Source organism: Hibiscus syriacus, unplaced genomic scaffold (genome assembly GCF_006381635.1).
Source record: "Hibiscus syriacus cultivar Baekdansim isolate YM2019G1 unplaced genomic scaffold, ASM638163v2 tig00111392_pilon, whole genome shotgun sequence".
Lineage (NCBI taxonomy): Eukaryota > Viridiplantae > Streptophyta > Magnoliopsida > Malvales > Malvaceae > Hibiscus > Hibiscus syriacus.
This window is the reverse complement of record NW_024063078.1, coordinates 2605962-2626534: the sequence shown is the minus strand read 5'-3', so window position 1 is coordinate 2626534 and position 20573 is coordinate 2605962. Positions and strand designations below refer to the sequence as shown.

Sequence of the window (20573 nt, the reverse complement as noted above, 5' to 3'; positions counted from 1 at the left end):
TGTGGCGTTGCCTTTTGTCTCTAATTTTTCTTTTTTTTCATCAAAGGGATCTTAAAGGTTAAGTTAAAAATTTGGGAAAGAAGGATTTTAAGGGTATTTTCATAGATAACGTGGTTTAATATTGTATTTAACTCCATATACGGAGATGTTGAAGAAATCAAGTAATACAGCACAAGTAAAAAATAATACAAGTGCAATGACTAGCTATACAGATTACACCCCGCTTTTATGTTAGAATCACTCTCCATTTTTTTTTCTCCAATCTACTAATACTAGTAAAATATAGATTCAGGTAAAGCAAAAACAAAAACAAAGATCAGCCATAGCTCAAGCGAGAATCTGAGGTCCTCATGTTGAGTTGTCGTCGTGGAGTCCCTATCTCGCAAGCATTAACCCTCGCTGCGAAACGCAACGAGCAGAGGGACTCACCTGCTGAGGACGGCTCCGGAGATACATTTACAAACATCAGAGTCTTTGAGTCTCCGCCCAGACACGGCTGTGGTTAACCATGGGATTAAGAAAAATGTCGGATAAAAGATTTTATGATGAACACAATGTTTTCCATTGGCAAATAACTGCATGTGTATAGATTTACCTGAAGAAGATAAGTGAGTTTCGAGTTCCTAAATGGTACATGATCCTCCTTCTTTGCCAATGCAAATATAACATCGGCTAAAGAAGATAGACTCTTATTAATTGCCTGAATAAAACCGAGAAGAGAAGTTAAAAAAAAAAAAGAACCAGAAGGCGATAATCTTGGAGCAATATACAATAATAAGCGTTGTTAAAAATACTTGAGTCTCTTTCAACCGGTCCCCTGTTGAGCCACTCTTGGAAATACGCTCGCTTCCAGCAAGATCGATTAGGTTCAAAACACCTTGTACTTGTTGTTCGGTGCTCTGGTGGACAAGAGGATTATGGTTAAAAACTACAATATGGTGACTCAGCTAGTGGAACAAATCATCGAGACCGAAGCAGCTTTATATTTGTATGGATTATAACAAAATCAGCACTCGTACCTCGTTAACACCGGTTATTCGCATGGTGAAAACGAAATGACTTCTCGATGATTGTTCGTTCATTTGAGTTTTCCCAACAGATCTGAATGAGAAAAGCACAAACTTGTCAGTTATATCATTCGTTTCTACGTGCATGGTTGTTATGTGTAGCACTGTCCGTATTTCTCATCCGAAATTTTCAACAGAAAGCAAACTCTAAAGTGTATACCTGCTATGAGCAGCTCGGTCTAAAAGATACGCGACCTCTCTGCTGCTTTGAACATCCACAATAGTAAGATCTGAAACTTGTGTGTTTCCATTTGCATCATGTTTAATTGTATATTGCTTTCCAGCAGTACCGTTTTCGATTCGTGATGAATCCCGGATTGGTGATAGCAGATCACGAATGGTTTCATTGTAGATTTCTAACATCGAGACCTGCATTTCGTATCTCCAGCCTTGAGGTTGAAGAGCTTGCTTGGTTTGAAATATTTGTTCTAGTGAACGTGGTATCAATCCCTTCTCGTCCGGTTGACCTGGTTTGCCCATCATGGTATAGGTTTTACCCGAACCAGTTTGCCCATAGGCGAAAATGCAAACCTGTTAAAAGATAAAACAGTTGCATGATTAAGCATTTACGATGCTACTTCTATCACGTTATTGTATCTCAGAAAGTCTTACAATATTTACATACAAAAAGAATATAACCTTATAACCATCAAGAGCACTTTGGACGAGTTGCGATATTTCTATGAAAACTTCCTCTTGTGACGTATCAGGCATAAATACTTTGTCAAAAGTGAAAGAATGCTTCTGCCCTGATAAACAGACCAACAATCAAAACAAAATTATAGGTAATGTAACCAAATGGGATTCTCTAATAGGGTTTTATAATTTAAACACATCAGTTCACTACCGTTTTGTGTCATGTCAATGCCGCGTCCCAGATATTCCATTGACGTGGGGTAAGAGAAAAACTTCCCCTGATTACTTGAACTGTCATCGGATAACTGAGGCCGCACTCTACAAAATACACGGATGTTCCCTTTCAATTCCTACAACCGAAAAACCAGCCTGTTAGGAACAACATTTGTGGTATTGTTAACATAAGTATATAGTTTAGACCATTACCAATATTGTATTATGCAACTTCTTACGCAGCTTCTCCCCTTCTATGAGCTTAAATTCCGCATCTTCCAAGCGATTTTGCAACTCCTTTATGAGTTTCTTTTGCGCTTCGAATTCATTCCTTGTCTCAAATGCGGACATATCAGACATCTAAAATTGGGGAAGAACCAAGATTATGATAGGAATTAAATGGACTATAATGTTATAAATAATTTTCTCGAAAATAGATGAAATAACCTGTAGTTTCCTCTCTGCAACTGCTAGCTGGTCATGCAAAATTTGTATTTGATTACCTTGTGACAACGATTTTTCCTGTGAATGATACAGACATATTAAAATGTGTTCATGTCTAGTGGGAAAGCAAAATAGAAATCAAAAAGTAACCTCTAATTCGCTCGAGCTAGTAGCCAACTCTTTGTATTTCGATACTTCAGCAGTTAGACTTTGCACTTGCTGTTGATAGTGTTCACCATCTTCTTTGGTCTGGCGTAGCTCCATTCTAAGACAAGCAACTTCATTCAGCAAAGAATCTTTCTGCTTCATAACTTCATCTTGGGAAGCCTAACACGAAGAAAGAAGGAAACGCAACAGCAATCAATATGTCGATACTTGAACATCTTTTAACCCGTATTTTACTTCTAAATATGTAACAAAAGATACGGCTCTCCCATGCATGGGAACTCACTATAGATGAAAGGAGTTGATCTTGTAAAGATTTATGTTGACCCCTTAAGGTGTGAAGATTCTCCACTATGGCCGATCTGTCTTTCTCTCCACGCTTAACGGTTTCATGAGCTGTATCAAGGTCGGTCTGGAGTTTACTGTTATATAACTGTAAACTCGAGTTGTACTCTTGTAGTAGCTTGTACATATCATTAATCGATACTATCTGTGCATCATTCAAGAATCCAAAGAGTTCACAAAAGTAAACTTAATGAAAATGCAGCAAAAAGAAAAACCGAGGTGCTTTCATAAGGTTAAAATTCATTTCGTAAATTTACCCTTTGATTGGCACCATCAAGCTCGCCTTGAACTTTCTCGAGCTCTTCCGATAGAGAAGCTTGCGACCTTTCAATACTAGTTCGAGCTTCTTTTTCTTTTGTAAGCGAATCCACTGCAGCCTGATTTGTCACATTCAGAAGAATTAATCACTTTCAAATTTCCAAACACAAGAAACTAATGAATACAAAAATTCTAGGACTATAACCATTCTTACCTTCTTCTCCGATTCTTCTTTTGCGAGCTTATCTTGTAAGGAAGCCAAGCTTTTTCGAAGCTCCAAAATAATCAAATTAAGCTCTTCCTCCTTGTTGTTTAGAGACACCTCTACAAGAAAACATGTTATGTTACATAAGAAGAGAACTAACCAATACGATTATAGATCATATAGAACAAAGTGAATGAATTGTACATACCCATTTCCGAGCATCTCCTCTCTGTCAATTCCAAAGCACTCCTCAATTTCTCTTGCTCAAATGCATATTCTCCCTCAAGTTCTTGGAACCATTTAATGCAAAGCCTAAGCCTCTTTATGTACTCCATCATATTCTCACATCTCTCCTGAAAAACCGGCCAAAATAAGCGAAATTCAAAGCTAATTCCAAAAAACTACCAAAAATACAACAAAAAGGCACACTCACCTTATAGTTAAATTTGTTCTTGTACTTCATTTTCTCATTCAATAGTGCTTCCACATCCTCTCTAGTGAACTCGATGCCACCACATTCCGAACCCGCATTACTTGGAGGCGCACTATTGGGGTCAAGATCTTGGGAGCCATTTACAAGTGAGAAAGCTAGCCGGAGCCGACCATTATTTGCAGTGCCAACCATTTTTTCAAATCCGAGCCTTTGTCCCTTATCTTCACTCACAGCATCAGCAATGTATTTCTTCTGAAAAATTCACCCATTAATGAAAACAGCATATAAATTGGAACTTTACATCCAGAAACGGAAAGTATCCAAAAACAGCAGGAAATAATTGAGCTACAAAATTGAAACTTCTTCCAAAAATTTGGGAGAAAAAGCCAATCTAAACCCCAATGACAAGCAAAATGTATTCACTAGCAAACAGACCATGTAGATCTAATCCTATCCAGAAATTAAAAAAAACATAAAATGATTTAAAAAATAATAATAAACCCCAGAATGAAAAACAAACGATACCTAGAAACAAGAAAATCATGAAGATTGAATCTTTAACAAGAAAATCAAACAAAAAAAACTCTCATTTTGAACCCAATTTGGGTTAAAACAAAATTTTGAATCCAAATTGAAAAACAGAACACACCCATTAACAAGAAGAACTTGAAGATTGAATCTTTATAAAAAAAAATGGTCAATAATTCAAATACAGATAAATACTTCAAAAAAAAGGAAAAGAAATGAACTTACTTTAAAAGGGCTTGGGGTGGTAGTGGATGTAGTTGTGAGAGTTGTGCTATGTTGAAATGGAGGTCTATTCTGGTTCTTTGAACCCATTTTTTTTCAAGTAGAAAAGAGAGAGAAGGTGAAGCTGTGTGAGATGTTGGGGGTAGTAAATTTTTGGGTCTAGTAAAGTGGGGCCATGAATTGCATTCAAAGCTACCAATAGTGAATCACAGCCGTTGCTTTTACCAGCAATAATATTATGATGATTATGATATATTCTTTTGTTAGTAAAAAATGATTTTTGTTTTAAAAGTTTTTGGTTTTGGACTATTATTACCGTTGGGATTTGAATTTTTTTTTAAAAATAAGTGGGGATCTCGCGGAATTTTGCACGGTGTTTGAAGGCTTCAAGGAATCTCTTTTCGGCTCGGTATGACGGTATTACCCTTTGTTATGCAAAGAATGATTGCCATGTTACCGAGTCCAAGATGTTAAAATTGTCAAATTATAATTTTATAATTCAGCACTTTTAAAATTTTACTCTTATTTTTTATAGAGTAAACTACATATTTAGTACATAAACTATCAGTTTTGATCTGTTTTAGTACCTAAACTTTCAATTTTTAAATCATACTTAAAATTTAGTTTTTGTTTCATTTTTAATACTCGACCATTGAGTTTTGAAAAAAAAATCTAGGTACCAAAACACGTTTACTTAAATCATACTTAAGTTTTTTTTAAAAATAAAAAAATTTAGGACTAAAATGGATCAAAACTGATGGTTTAAGTACTAAATGCGTTAAGTTTTTAACGACGGGTATTAAAATGAAACAAAAAGGAAACATTAGGTATGGTTATGAAAAAATTGAAAGTTTAGATACTAAATCGAATCAAAATTGATAGTTTAGGCACTAACTATGTAATTTACCCTTTTTATAAGTTTGACATAAAATCTTAATAATTCCTAAATACAAGCATGAAGTAATTAGGGTTTCGACATTGAAAATATGTTAAAAAAAAAGGATGGTTGGCATATCCCTTTAACAATTTGGTACATAGAGTAATTCTTCATCTTCTTCATTTGTCTTCCAAAGAGAGGCTTCTTGTTTACCCATGTCGGTTTCCAATAACTCACTTTCCATTGACAGATATAGATTTTGCATGGATTTCTGCTATTTTTGGTCACTTACCAGCTTTAATCTCTACCCCCAACATTGATGGATGTTCTTCGCCTAATAGAAGGAAAAAAAAGACTGCCTTTCTTTTATAATATTGTTTGATATTCATGTCTTGCCTTTTTTTTAAAACTTCTTCATGGAATTAATTATTTGTTTGTCAACTGAATTTGATCAGATAATTCGATAATAAAGTCAAAGTCTATAACACTTTATAAAATCGTTATTGAATAATTTATTTCTTCAAAATCACCATATTTGAAATTAAAAAAATTATCATGGAAGCTGTGACGGAGTCATAACTAAATATTAATAGGGGCTGAAATATTAGACTATTTAAAAAAAATATAAACACTTTTTAGGTATTTAAACTCAAAATTCAGCACGAACTAAACGACCTTAGTGATTAAGGGATTGTTGTTAGGTTTCGAGTTCGAGCACTGAGCATGTAGGGTATGAGCGTTCATTGTCAAATAGTTTAGAGTCTTTGTACATATATTATCTTATATTCACCCTAGATTTATTTAAAAAAACTCAAAAATCACAAGATAACACTTAATTTGTGTAATATTAAAACTTAAAATGACCTAAATTTTTAATAGACCAAAAATTTTGATAACACAAGGTTATCCTTCTTTAGTTCAGTCCATAATTGATTAAATATTTAATAAATTCTTATATTTTTTTTTCAATTTAAATATTTAATTTTACATGAACCAAAATACTATTAGACGAAAATTTTATCGAATATATAAATTTTAACAAGGGTCGGGACCCCTTTAGGCCCTCACTAAGCTCTGCCCTTGATGGAAGTCATGCATAGTTGTATATGATTTTAGGACAAATTATGGATTAAATTGAATGAATTTAAAAAAATAGACAGATTAAAATGAATAAAAAATGGATTAGAATAACATAAGCTTATTTTTGTCCCCAAAATATGTACGTTTACATGTTAAAAATACGTGTTAATACGAATACAAACGTGTGCGATGGTCTTAAATTTTTTTAATAGTATGAGATAACTACAAAATAGTATATTTCAGAACTTTTTTAACCTATTGACAATTCATACGTCCTGCATACACAATTGCTCAATGAAAATAAGTTAATAACATATATGAAGATCTTAATGTTAAAAAAAATATCATGTATGAACATAAATTAGAGAGCAACAAAGCTAGGGTTTTGCATGTGAGCAAAGTTGATGAGTTAATGTTACATTTAGGTGGAATTTTGACTTTATGGTATGGAATTGCCTCTTCGCAAAGCAAAAGAACTGTCCACTGATATTTCCTGCTTTAACTTGAAGATGATGCAAGGTATTATTAAGCTTGGAAAATTGCTTCTTTTTTATTTTATTTTTGCAACATTCTTTATTTAATGCATGATGAAATAGTGACGGATCCAAAATTTAAGAGCGTAAATCTAAATATTTAATATTTTTCTTAAAAAATAGGTATGAGTTTTTTTTTGGTTTTTTCCTTAACATATTTAACTACATTTAACTATTTTTTAAAATAATAGGAATGAACTTAACTTCCCTGGAGGGCTTAATGCATTCGTCTATGTGGTAAAAAAACTATTAATTAAATAAAAAAATTATTAGTCTATGGTGATTACAATGTAATATTCATTCTAAAGATTCTTAATCATTTGATAACTAAAGCTCAAACACTCTTGCAATTTCTAATGCTCGAACCTTAAACCTCTTGAAATAATAATGATTTCTTTAACTACTAAAGTAGTTTGATTCGTGTCATTAATTAAATAAACTAAAACGTTAGGTGTGAAGAAAACAATATACAATTGCCAAATAATATATAGTTTGGTACACTAAGAAATTAAAGTTGATGGTCACCAAATTAAAAATCACCATATAAATAAAGACCCAAATTTTTATTTATTATAAAAAACCCTCAAATTATTGATATTATTTAAAATTCATATCTCAAGTTTAGTTATTGAAATAAATAAATAAATAAAACATTGATATGATCTACGCTCTGTATTGCTAACAAAGCATTTTCCTCTTTGTCTTGCATGTAAGCTCTTGTCCTTTAGTACTTTTGTTTAATCTATAATTTATCCAACAAACAATGTATATTAATTAATTAAATAATTAGTTTTGGATTTTATATTTGGCCAGTGTGCGTGGGATGCACTTTTAAGCACATGTCAGATGATTATTCTAATTAGTTTACTTAAATAAGTGGCCGGTTCAAAATATTTAGCTCGACGGATATTTATGGGTAAAATATGCTTCTCATCACTCAACTTAGACATCGTTCCTATTTTGGTCACTCAAATTTTTTAATTTTATCTCTCAGTTTTAAAGATTGATTTTTTTTTTGTCATTTCACTGTTAAATTATAAATGATGTGGTGACATAATAATTTATACCAAAACAGTTTTGTTTCAACTTCATACTGAAAAGTAAAATTTAAACCAAAACAATGTCATGTTGGATCCTTATAAAAGTATTTTTTTCTCTTCTTCTCTTTTTCTCCATGTCCAAATCAATCCAGATTCTGATCACCACTCATCACGACCAACCACCATCATCGACGGCGATCGTTGAATCTCTAAATCTTCAACCAAACTCTTTTCTCCCTCATGAACGTCAATCTACTGTATGTTTAACTGGAAAATACCTCAAACTCCACTAATCTAGAGTTAACCGCTTTGATTTCTTATTCTTTTGTCTTCATCTCTTTCCATTGGATAGAGCCCGAACAGAAATATGTAGCTCTCTGTCTCAAGAAGGGCCTCTTCACCATTGGGATCTTGAAATAGAAACTCTAATCGTCGAAGATCTACCAAAGGCAAAGGTGAACTTTTTTCTTTTTTAATTTTGGTTATTTTATGTTGTTTTCCTCTTGTTGTTACTGATGGTTAGTAATTTTTTAGTTTGTCGAGTGGGACAGTCGAAAATTTTGGGAATGATGGCTAGATGAGTATGCGACTTAAATATTAAAAAAATAAGTCATATTGCTCGTCGAGCTCAGTTGGTAGAGTGCAAGGCTCTTAATCTTGTGGTCGTGGGATCGAGTCCCACAATTCATAATTCTGACTGAGGTCTTCTACGGAAGCTGCTCTCAATCCGTTGGGGGCAACCTACTACCTTACCTCCCCTCACCCCATTACATATGGGAATAGAGTCAGCTAAATCTAAATCTGTTAGAGTGAGAAAAAATCAATCTTTAAAGTTGAGTGAACAAAATAGGAATAAGGTCAAAATTGAGGGATGAAAAGGATAATTTACCCTATATATAATAATAAATATTTTTAGTAATCAAAGTTATTAAACTACAAATTTTGGATGAAAAATATGAGGGGCCTGCAGCAAAAGAGAAAGGAAGAAGATTTTTGTTGTTTTGTTCAAGGTATAAAGAACAAGACATTGAAAACAACCCAATTGCTAAATCTCATCATTGGGATTAAACTTGGATGGTAAAACACGTCATAAAATGTCAAATTCTGCTGCTGTAAAGTATTATGGATGGGACTAAATTTAGGGTTCATTTAAAACCCAACATTTGAGGAAAATTTCATTGGTTTTTGGAGGAGAAAGAATAATAGAGAAAGCAGGGTTTGTTTGTATTAAAGTTTGAATCCCAAATCTGTTCAATGCTACTTTCTCCGGTTATGTTAAGTTGAAGCATTGGTGGCACCGCGGAACAGGTAGTGATTTTGATGATAAAAGTATCTTTGTTTTAGTTGTTTGAGTGAAGAGGAGGGTGACAATCGGGTAAGATTAATTTTCATAATTTAAGGGTTGGGGATAATTTGGGCTTAAGTTTGAGGTTGGTTCAGTTTAGGTATTGAATATGGGGTTTGAATGTTAGAGATGTAGGTTTGATGGGGTGACCACAGTCTCGTGAGCCCATTGTAAAAGGAAAACTAGAGCAGAATAGGAACATACAGCTAATATTCGGTTTTAACATAATTCCACACCATTGAATGATTAGTTGCAACGTTATCCCCTAAAATTTATTTAAAAAAAGAAAATAATCATGAACAACACATATCATATAGACCTGAGTTGTGACTATTCTAATTTGAAACTCATGCGAAAAACGCGAAAACATATATCAACAGTGACCATAGACAAACACAGAAATTAATGTCAATACGAATTTAAAAGTTATATTAAAGGTTTTAGAGGGTGAAAAGTTATACATTTTTTAAAAATGAAAAAATAATAATAAATGAAACAGAAAATATAAGAGAATTTAAAATTTCCACTGGGTCAAGTGATTTCAGGTGAGCTTAGATCCAGCTTCACAACACAAGCAACAAAATGTTCAGTCCTTGGAATGATATGATACAAGAAGAACGAGTCACAGCCTCTTCCATTAACCAACTGGAATAATAAGATTAACGATTAATTATATTCACATTTTAAACTACAACACCCTAAACTACCTACTAGGTTCTAAAACAAGCTCAGTTTTCATCGAAAAGAAGACATCGAATCACCTAAAATATACTAACAGAACAACAATCAAAACTAAAATCCGAGAATGTTCAATCTCGGGAATTGCATTATGACAGAACAGAGAGAGATCGTTTGAATCTAATCTAATCGTCATCACCACCGGATGCCTTGGAGGTTCCAGCTTTCTTTGGGAGGAGAAGGTTATGGATGTTGGGCATTACACCACCGTTGGCAATGGTCACATCACCCAGTAGTTTACTCAGCTCTTCATCGTTCCTTACGGCAAGCTGGATATGACGCGGCACAATTCGGGTTTTCTTGTTGTCTCTGGCTGCGTTTCCAGCAAGCTCAAGGACCTGGAATTATAAACAAATGATTTCAATCGAGATTGATAAAATTTTACAATTGACGGAATTTTCAATTGTAGTTTGGTATATTTTTTAAAACCCCAAATTTCAAAAGAAACAAAACAGATTTCAGAATAATCTTGCTGAAAATATCGTTGATTCAAGATATAAGAAGTGATATCGAAAAGAAATTTTCTCAATAAAAAAAGGTGAGAACCCAAAACCCTAGATTAGGTTACAAAAAAAATTGAAAATATAAATAATAATAAAAAGAAAACATTGCACCTCAGCGGCAAGATATTCAAGAACGGCAGCGAGGTAAACCGGAGCTCCAGCTCCGACCCGTTCAGCATATTTCCCGGCTTTAAGGAACCGAGCAATTCGACCAACCGGAAACTGAAGCCCGGCCTTACTACTCCTCGATGTTGCCTTCTTTGACGCTCCGGATCCGAGAGTCTTGCCCCGACCAGCCATTTTTAGACTGGGGATGGAAATTAATGTATATAAGCGCTTGAAGTAACGTGGGAAGAAGAAAAATATAAAAGAATCCGGTTGTTTTGGGTATATATAGCGGAGATCTTAAAGTAACTAGCCAATGCGAAGAGAGAAAGCGGATCATTATATCATCCGTTGGATGGTGATCAAATAGACGGATTAGATCGCAACAGCACACCGCTTCCACCACCTTTGGGTTTTCGGGTTCGTTAAATTTAAGAAGGGAAATTTTTATTGGGACCTTGATTTCAAATAATCACTTCAGTTGTATAGTTCAGTTTTTTAATAGTTTGGTTATTGTTGGATATAGTTCAGTTGTAGACTTCATATATAATTTGAACCTATCTTATCGTTACATATCAATTCATTCAAAAATTACTTTGGTTCAAGAGAGAGCCTATGTCTTAAACTGTTCGTTCATTAAGCTAAATAAACGAGTATGAACTAAATTTTTTATGTTCATTTAATAAACGAACGAACACAAATAGAGGTTTCATTTATGTTCACGAATAAACTCGTTTATCGACTTGTTCATTTATGTTCATAAACAAGCTCGTTTACTCGATTCTCCTTTTTCTTTTATTTTTTACATTTTAAATATTGGTGAAGGTAGAGACTAAATTGAACACATTATAAAAGTTGAAATTTAAATAGTGAATTTTAAGGAGTTTAAGCACTAGTGATGTAATTTTATCATTTTTCTTTAGCTTGTAAATGAAATGGTAAAACTAAAAATTGAATATATAAACGAACAATAAACAAACACTAAATAAACGCAAAACGAACACTAAATGAACATGCTTGTGTGCGCTAAATGAACACATTCGTGAACATAAAACGTACACGTTCGCGAACATTAAATAAATGAACACGAACACCTTAAAAATAAATAAACGAACACGAACAAGATATTAAAATTTTAAACAAACACGAACCGAACACCTTAAAAAACTAAACAAACAAACACTAAAATAACCTTGTTTGTTCAAGCTCGGTTCATTTACACCCCTACTCAGCACAATGATAAAGGTTAAATAAATATTTTTTTCTCAAAAAAATCCTTTGTGTACTTTAAGGGGCGTTTGGTTGGGGGAATATGGGGTTCTCATGGGAATGAAATCTACATTCCCCCGTTTGGTTAGCCAGAAATCTCATTCCCGGTAATGTAAGATTACTAATAGTGATTTTTGGGGGTATATTAACGTGAATGTCATTATCCCCTTCCCTTAGGTATTGTATGATTACCGGCGTTTTGGACTAAAATGCCCTTAAAATTATTTTTTTTTCAAAAATATCATTATTCTGTCATTTAATAATAAAAATTCTACGAAGGTTAAATTACAAATTTATCCTTAAACTATTTTAGATTTACAAAAAAAATCTATAATTAAAATTTTATATGAAGCTCAAAGGTTAAAATAAAATTTTACCCTTTCATTAAACCTTTTTATATTTTTAATTTTATAATATATATATATATATATTATGAATTTAAATTTTTTAAATAAAATATATAAATATTTTCCAACTTGTTAAAAAAATAAATATATAATAAGGACAATTTGATCAAATATACATTCCAATAATATTTTATTATTTTAACCAAACACGACATTCTTGCATTCTTGTTAAACCAACCAAACACAAAATACAACATTCTCAGTAATCTTATTCCCTGATAATCTTTTATTTCCACTGGTAATTTTATATTTCGTGAACCGAACGCATCCTAACATATCTTGGGAACTAGAATACAAATAAATCCAGGGTTAAGTCATTTCATGACATTCTTTAATCATATGTGAATAACTATTATACCTCCAAAAATAATTGATATACCTTCAAAATTACGACTCCTCCGTTCACTAACTTATTTACTTGCTAAGACTACCTATGTAGAGACTTTCCTATAAAGAAGGTTTCCGACCGACCAAAACTCATTTACAATACCTTTAATAAACTTGAGATGTTTTTTAGGAATAAATCTATTGACTGACAGCTGCATAAATATACTATGTTAGTCTACAAATAATAATCATAATCTTAGTTATGATATCAACACACCTAATAAGTCAACATATAAAGCATATTCAAAGGAATATAATTCATCTTCCAAACCTCTCTAGGTTCTAGATATTCATCTTCCCTAATAAGTTCTGATATGGGAGGTGATAATCGAATATTACATGCCAATATTAGACATGTAGATCTTGATCTACATTTTGTACGAGCAAAATTCTAATCTCAAATGTTACAAGTTAATTATATTTTTTTATAATCCTCGGTATCCGATCTATTGACTCACTAATATGGATCGAGTACTGCAAATGCAAAGACGATCCTCTCAACCTAATTTACTTCATTCACAAATATCAATATTCGAACCTGACCTTAAGAAATATAGTGTCACATCTCACTAGACCAACAGATTGTTGGTTAAGATTCTTGATTTTGATCATCTTAGATTTACACCCTTTATTGATGATTATGTATCTTTTAATATCAAGGAACGAATAAGAATTATTTTTAATATTTTATTGTTTACACAAACTGAAAAAATAATAGAAAATAAAATGGTTGTCCCTTGTTCCCAAATGTAATGGGGTAAGGGGGAGGTAAGATAGTAGGCTGCCCCCAACACCAGGTTAAGAGCACCTTCCGTAGAAGACCTCTGAATTATGAAATGCCATCCGTAGGACTCGATCCCACAACCTCAATGTTAAGAACTTTGTGTTATACCAATTGAGCTGAATAGTCCAAATAATAGAAAATATTTCATCAAAATATTGGGCCGCAATTCAAAGAGGGTAAAACCCAATTTTCAAAACAATTAGGGTTAGTCCAAATACCAGATGGGACATCAGACCTGCATTTTCTATCTTGGGCCTCAAAGTCAAGAAATTTATGACATAATCAATTATTATTTTTCGTTAAACCACCGGTATATAATATATTGATCAACTATTTCATATCGAGTTTTATAGAGGTTCATTATGAGAGACTCTCCTAACTCATTTTTTTATGAGCAAGCGTTAGTATTCGAAATGCTAACATTTCTTAATGAATCTAGTGCATCATCCCCTAGATTAACTGGTTTTTGGTACATAATCAACTAATTTAATCAATTTAATAAATATGATCTTTTAATTATTGAAAGCATGTTTACAATATATAAAAAATAATTCAGTTTACTAATCAAATGTTCAATATTAAATCATTTTAGACCATGAATGCGTGTCACGTGGTTAGATCTAATTGGTTAAATATATATAAAAGAAATAAATTGAACTGATTGACTTAACAATTTGTTCCCATTAATTTAAATGAACTCAACATTTGAATCTTAATTTGGGTTTTGGTGATTTTTTCCCCCATAATTTAATTTTGAATTGTATTGTATTTCTATATATTAGAGTTAGTCGATGTTGTATTTTGTAATGTAGAATTTGCAATTTATAGTTAGTCAATGCTGCAAATGTTTGAATTGTTATCTTTAAAAATAATTGCAATTTGGTAGGGCAAAGTTGGAGCATCATAATGGCATGTGCAAGCATTAAATTGGTTCATAAACACCATTGAATGCTATCCCCATTTGAACAATTAATCACATCTCTTGAATACAACTACAGGTGGAAGGTGACAAAGCAAAAAACAAAATGAAAAAAAATACTAAAATGAAGGTAAATTATAAACTTCATCACTCTACTTTCTTCTTGCTCATATTTTGGTCATTAAAGTTTAACAAATTTCAGTTTTTTATTCATTGAATTTCTGGTAGTTAAATAATTAAGAGCTTTATGAATGAACATTTTCCTTTTAAAATAATGGAATGAACCCTAAAATTTTCTCTCTTTTTTGTAAAAAAACTTAGTTTTGAATTCCTTTTAATTTCTACATCTTATTCTAAATCCCAATATTAGGGTGATGGAGAAAGAAGAAGCTATATGTATAGATTAATTTTACGTTGATTGAATTTGAGTGATGGAAATGAAAATAAAAGAAAAAATTGAATGATTAAATTTATAATTTATCCTAAAACGTTTTAAAACTCTTATTTTGTTGCCTCTTTTTCACAACTTTTTTTTCTTTATTGTTATTTGTGCGTGTTTTGAAAAGCTGCATTGAGATTGCCTGTCCAAAGGTAATTATGAGTTTTACTCCCATTTCTAAGTACTCTATTTTCGAAAACGCTAACGTGTTGCGTCTTAGTATATAATTAAAATATAATTAATTAATATAAAATAAAAAATAATTAAAAATAATTGTAATGGAAAAACTTATTAATAACGTAAATTTTTAGAATAATTTTAGTAATATTTTAGGTTAAAATTGAAAATATTATATTATTCATAATGAATCATGTAAATTACATAACTATCTAGTTGTCCTTAAAAAGTTTGATTGTAACATAAATTATTACTAATTATATAATTTTTTAGAGTAGATATGTGACATTTTAGGCTAAAAACCCGTCACAATATAATATTCTCGTTTTTAATCGATGTTATTACTAATTATATGACTTTTAAGGTTGAACATAATAATATTGTAGGTTAAAATTCTCTGTAAATAAGCTTTAAGTTAGACCGCCGTACATGAAAATTATCTCACAAATAAATTCATGATTGAACGTCGAAAAAAATTAAATTATTAATTTTAGAAAATAAAAAGGCCTTATTAAATATTTATACTCAAAATTTGGGAACAAATCTAAATTATTCAATATTTAAATTCATAAAAATCTAAATTATTATTAGACTAAAATATTTTGGAAGCCATGAGCACCTCTTACTTTTTTCTTAAATTCTCTGTGTGTGTATATATATGATTTTATAAATTTAAATATTATAAAATTTTAAGATGAGAATGGTTTTATTAATTCAATTAAAAGACTCTTTTAATTTTATTTATTTGAATATAAATTTCATTTGTTGAAAGATAAAAAGAAATATCGTCGTACGCTTTTGACATTTTATGAGTATGTTGATTAAAAAGCCACCCACGGCAAAGCTACTTTTAACTAATGTTCTAATTTTGCCAATAGGTCATTGTACTATCACTTTTTGAAATTGAGTCCCTGTACAAGGACGAACTTTTTCCAATGGTCTAATCTTTACAGATTATAGGGACTAATTTCAAAAGGTAACGAATCATTGCAGGGATTACTGACGCAATTAGACCTCAATTAATTTTAGCGTCAACGGTCCTCTCTCCAATCACTTGGGAAAATGTTCTCTTAATTTACATTTCAACTTTCCAAATATAAATTGCTATACCGTATATAAACTTACCATGCAAAGGTAATAATTATAATAATATTGCTTTCATCATAAGAATAAATGGGATAAGACTTCCTATCCAAGTAATCAAATAATTTTCAAAAAATAATTTTTTTTATAAAAAATTAATTCGGTTAATATATTTTAGATATCATAAACTAAAACATATTTAAACAAAATTAAAATAAAGATTGAATGGTGTTATAAAGATAAAAAAAGTTGTTTTTCTTTACCCTGTGGTATATTTTTTGAACGTACCTTTTATGAATTCAATAAATGATATTAGTGATAAATGATAATATATATATTTTAGATAATTTAGATTTAAATAAAATTATATGTAAATTATGTATGCGCTTTATCTGAATTAAAAATAAAATAAATACTATCATAAAATCATGTTAAAATAATAATAAATAAATAAATTTTATCTGTTACGTATGTTAAAAACTCATTATCTGTTACTGCTAATTTCTTTGGTCTTGTTATTTTTTTAGGATTTAAAAAAAAAAACTATTTTTTGAGAGTTAGGAATTAGATTTTATTTTTGAATATGAGTTTTTAAAATAGAAATGTTTGAAATTTATATTTTTTTAATTTTTAAAAAATAATTTTTGAAAAACAAATAAGAATAAACGAGTTTAAAATGATTTTTGATTATCTCTTATTTTTTTCGTCTAATTATAAAATATGTTTTTTTTTCAAAGTATAGCTCCTTAAGAAATGTCACGTATTATCTCACCATTGAATATGGTATTAAGCTATTATTTAAATTGACTTTTAAAAATATGAATTTAAACTATATTTTTAAATTTTTATTTGAAGCCTTGGCCTAGTGACCAATTGCTCATCTGTTATTTTTCCTATTATTACATGGACAGCCATTTAATCAGAGAAGGCTGAAGTACATATTTTCATGGGATGATGGTTAGTGATGAGCTGAGCTTTCATGCAAGAACTGCCGTACAGAACAAGATGCTTACATTTATTTTATCTCGTTTTTATTAATCTTTTCAACAACAAAAAAACCATGTGTTGTGCTGCAGTTCTTTTTTTATGATGTTTTCTTCCACAGGAGCTACTGAGTTCATATGGTTCCAAAAATGGAAAGCAAATTGTTGGGAAAAGGAGTAAAATACAAGGCTTGAAAGCCCAGATTCCATGACAAAACTAGTGGTGGAGAGTGACATAACAATTTCTTCACAAGGTTGAATCCATTTTTGTTTTTTAAGTTTTTGGAGGAGGAGGAGGAGGAGAAGAAGAAATATGCCAACAGTTTGGTTTTCTTTGAAGAGATCTCTACACTGTAAATCAGAGCCATCGGATGTTCATGACCCTAAAAGCAGGAAGCAGTTTAGTACAATATTGACGAGGAAAGCAGGCAGGTCTGGGTGTTCAAGGTCCATAGCAAATCTCAAGGATGTCATCCATGGAAGCAAGAGACATTTAGAGAAGCCACCGAGTTGCAGTCCGAGATCCATTGGTAGCAGTGAGTTTCTCAACCCGATAACCCATGAAGTCATTCTCAGTAACTCGAGGTGTGAGCTGAAAATCACTGGCTTTGGAGGGTTCCAAGATGGTGCCACCAATGGTGGCGGCACCGGCGGCGGAGGCGGTGGTGGTGGCTCAACTTTTGTTGGTTCCTTAATGCCTGGAACACCAGGGCCTGGTGGTCACCCAACAATGCATTATTCCAATAGGAATTCTTCTGCTACTCCTCCAAGGAAATCGCCTTTCCTTTTATCAGAAAGGAAAAGTTCTGTATTTGGAGGTGGAAATGTTCATTCAAGCAATAGAGTTCCACTTGAGGCAGACTCCAATGGATGTTCTACAATCTCTTGTCACAAATGTGGAGAACAATTTACCAAATGGGAAGCCGCCGAAACACACCATCTCTCTAAGCATGCTGGTATTTTTATTGGCTGAATTTCTTTAAAAATACTGTCTTTTTGGACTTTGCTTTTCCTCCATTGTTTTCTTATCTCCCTCTCACCACAAAATTTAGTCTTTTTCTCCCCTTTTTTAAATGAACATTCTAAGATTTACCTTTACCATTGAACATCCAAGATTTTTCCTTTACAGGTTCACTTTTTAACTTATTTCCTAGTTACCCTTTTCCTAGTTCTTTTTCATTCAATTTGGACTAGATTCTTGTTCCCTGCAAATTCTCTTTTGTAGATATAGTTTATTTTTCTGCAAATAAGTCAAGCTAGTTCATTGTGTTAAGCATTCACCATCTTATGGCAGTTACTGAGCTTGTGGAAGGTGACTCATCGAGGAAGATTGTTGAAATCATATGTCGAACGAGTTGGTTGAAGTCCGAGAACCGTTGTGGCCGGATCGAAAGGGTTCTGAAAGTCCACAACATGCAGAAAACCCTGGCTCGGTTCGAGGAATACAGGGAGATGGTGAAGATTAAAGCAAGCAAGCTCCCAAAGAAACACCCTCGGTGCATTGCCGATGGAAACGAGCTGTTGAGGTTCTATGGCACGACCGTGGCGTGTTCTCTTGGCCTAAATGGCTCGTCGAGTCTTTGCATATCCGAAAAGTGTTGTGTTTGTCGGATTATTCGAAACGGATTCTCCGCCAAGAAGGAACTCAAGGAAGGACTCGGTGTTTTCACAACTTCCACGAGTGGAAGAGCTTATGAGTCCATTCAAGTTGTTGAAGATGATGATCCATCTATAAGGAAAGCTCTGATAGTTTGCAGAGTTATAGCCGGTAGAGTCCATAGACCTTTGGAGAACATACAAGAAATGGCAGGCCAAACCGGATTCGATTCATTGGCCGGGAAAGTCGGTCTGTATTCGAACATCGAAGAACTTTACCTGCTCAATCCTAGAGCTCTCCTTCCTTGTTTTGTGGTAATCTGCAAACCTTGAAGAAAACAAATTTCAAGTGCTTTTCACTTCGAATTTGTCTCTCTGATGTTTATGTGAATCCTTTTTTTTTTTTGAAAGAATTCTCATTCTTGTTAATTGCTAATATGTCTGGTTTGTGCATCTCAGATTCATGTCTTCTTTGTTCTTTTAAGAACTGTGATTGTAGATGAAGATATGCACATACATACAGACAAATTCAGGATTTGAATGACAATAAAATAATTGATCAAATTCAATGGCATAATAATTTGACTATTGATTAAGCATTCAAACCAGTTGGATGATTATGTATTTAATAGGGCTTAGAGAACAAGTTTAATTATTGTCATGTTGATTAGTGAATTAAGAACATGGGACTCATCCAAGCATGTTTATGTGTTGTCTTGTAAGAAAAACAATGAAAAAATTAAGGTATAAATACCAAAATTAGCCCCCAATGTTTATCAAACTGATCATTTGGGTCCTTATTCTTTTTTTAGCATTTTGGCTAGGAATGGCAAAACGACCAAACCCGAAGGGGAAACCCGAAACCCGGCTAAGTTCGGGTCGGGTCGGGTATCGAGATAAAATTCAGAGATTTTTTCGGGTTCGGGTTCGGGGCAAGGTATCCATGCCCCGCCCCAATTATATATATATATATATATATATATATATATAAATTATATATATAATATTTTTATATTAATTATATATATAATATTTTATATTTTTTATATTAATTATATAATACAAACCCTAAACCCTAGCTTTTATAATTATTAAAGTGAAATTTGGTTGATTTTTTGATAAATTTCTCAATGTAGGAAACTACCAAAGAAAGTGACAAAAGTGGCACGACGATTTTGGATGATTTTATTTGACTTAGTATTACGTATGCATCTTCATTGTTTGATTTGAATATCGGAACAAGTTTGTATTTAATTATGTATGTGTTTTATTTTGGAGTTTAGACAATTATTTAGAATTAAGTTTGAATTTGTGATTGTAGTTTGAATTGTAAATCATGTAGACTAATTTTCCAACTTTTTTGTGATCGTTTTTTTTCTATTTTTTATGAAAACTACGATTGCACGGTTTTTTCTCGGGATCGGGTCGGGTTCGGGGCAAAAAAAAATCCCCGACGGGGCGGGGGCGGGGATTCATTTCGGGGACGGGAGGAGCAAAACTCGCCCTGTTGCCATTCCTAATTTTGGCCCATATTCTTTTTTTATCATTTGGACCTCAAACATTTCATTTTGGGATAAAAAGTCGATCTACTGATGATAATCATTAGTTAACAAATGGTTAACACTCCAAAATAGAGGTTTTCTACCCTAAAATGACACGTTGGGGGACCAAAATGCTCCAGAATAAAAGAATAAAGGTCAAAGTGATTATTTTGATAAATGTTTGGGGGGGCCAAAATGCTCGAGAAAAAAATTTAAAGGCCAAAATGACCATTTTGGTAAACAGTAGATGC

The 20573-nt window shown here is 32.3% G+C and overlaps 3 protein-coding genes across 3 annotated transcripts; 1 reads left to right on the top strand and 2 right to left on the bottom strand.

The window, feature by feature from the left end:
* Nucleotides 1-316: 316 nt before the first annotated feature.
* LOC120160499 (kinesin-like protein KIN-14N) lies at nucleotides 317-4666 on the bottom strand. The gene is made up of 16 exons (XM_039170907.1): nucleotides 4520-4666; nucleotides 3767-4018; nucleotides 3542-3686; nucleotides 3343-3452; nucleotides 3128-3247; nucleotides 2812-3015; nucleotides 2511-2687; nucleotides 2364-2438; nucleotides 2130-2276; nucleotides 1915-2053; nucleotides 1707-1816; nucleotides 1228-1598; nucleotides 1020-1101; nucleotides 795-899; nucleotides 596-700; nucleotides 317-496 (listed from the first exon to the last, which is right to left on the bottom strand). Exons 1-16 carry the CDS (start codon nucleotides 4604-4606, stop codon nucleotides 317-319), a joined length of 2409 nt encoding a protein of 802 aa, XP_039026838.1. The 5' UTR covers nucleotides 4607-4666.
* Nucleotides 4667-10250: 5584 nt separating this feature from the next.
* Nucleotides 10251-10995, bottom strand: LOC120160712 (histone H2A.6). The gene is made up of 2 exons (XM_039171065.1): nucleotides 10744-10995; nucleotides 10251-10467 (listed from the first exon to the last, which is right to left on the bottom strand). Exons 1-2 carry the CDS (start codon nucleotides 10930-10932, stop codon nucleotides 10255-10257), a joined length of 402 nt encoding a protein of 133 aa, XP_039026996.1. The 5' UTR covers nucleotides 10933-10995; the 3' UTR covers nucleotides 10251-10254.
* Nucleotides 10996-17309: 6314 nt separating this feature from the next.
* On the top strand, nucleotides 17310-19241 carry LOC120160711. Its single transcript, XM_039171064.1, has 3 exons — nucleotides 17310-17390; nucleotides 17446-18141; nucleotides 18480-19241. Exons 2-3 carry the CDS (start codon nucleotides 17499-17501, stop codon nucleotides 19112-19114), a joined length of 1278 nt encoding a protein of 425 aa, XP_039026995.1. The 5' UTR covers nucleotides 17310-17390; nucleotides 17446-17498; the 3' UTR covers nucleotides 19115-19241.
* The last annotated feature ends 1332 nt before the right edge of the window (nucleotides 19242-20573 follow it).

What these genes read in the sequence shown, in the direction of transcription:
- LOC120160499 (XM_039170907.1), bottom strand. Translation starts at nt 4,606, where the DNA reads ATGGGTTCAAAGAACCAGAATAGACCTCCATTTCAACATAGCACAACT. An exon ending in GAGGAGATGCTCGGAAATGG is followed by an intron (nt 3,453 to 3,541) that starts GTATGTACAATT and finishes GTTTTCTTGTAG; the next exon opens with AGGTGTCTCTAAACAACAAG. An exon ending in CTAGCTCGAGCGAATTAGAG is followed by an intron (nt 2,439 to 2,510) that starts GTTACTTTTTGA and finishes TATCATTCACAG; the next exon opens with GAAAAATCGTTGTCACAAGG.
- LOC120160711 (XM_039171064.1), top strand. Translation starts at nt 17,499, where the DNA reads ATGCCAACAGTTTGGTTTTCTTTGAAGAGATCTCTACACTGTAAATCA. An exon ending in CCATCTCTCTAAGCATGCTG is followed by an intron (nt 18,142 to 18,479) that starts GTATTTTTATTG and finishes ATCTTATGGCAG; the next exon opens with TTACTGAGCTTGTGGAAGGT.
- LOC120160712 (XM_039171065.1), bottom strand. Translation starts at nt 10,932, where the DNA reads ATGGCTGGTCGGGGCAAGACTCTCGGATCCGGAGCGTCAAAGAAGGCA. An exon ending in TTGAATATCTTGCCGCTGAG is followed by an intron (nt 10,468 to 10,743) that starts GTGCAATGTTTT and finishes TTATAATTCCAG; the next exon opens with GTCCTTGAGCTTGCTGGAAA.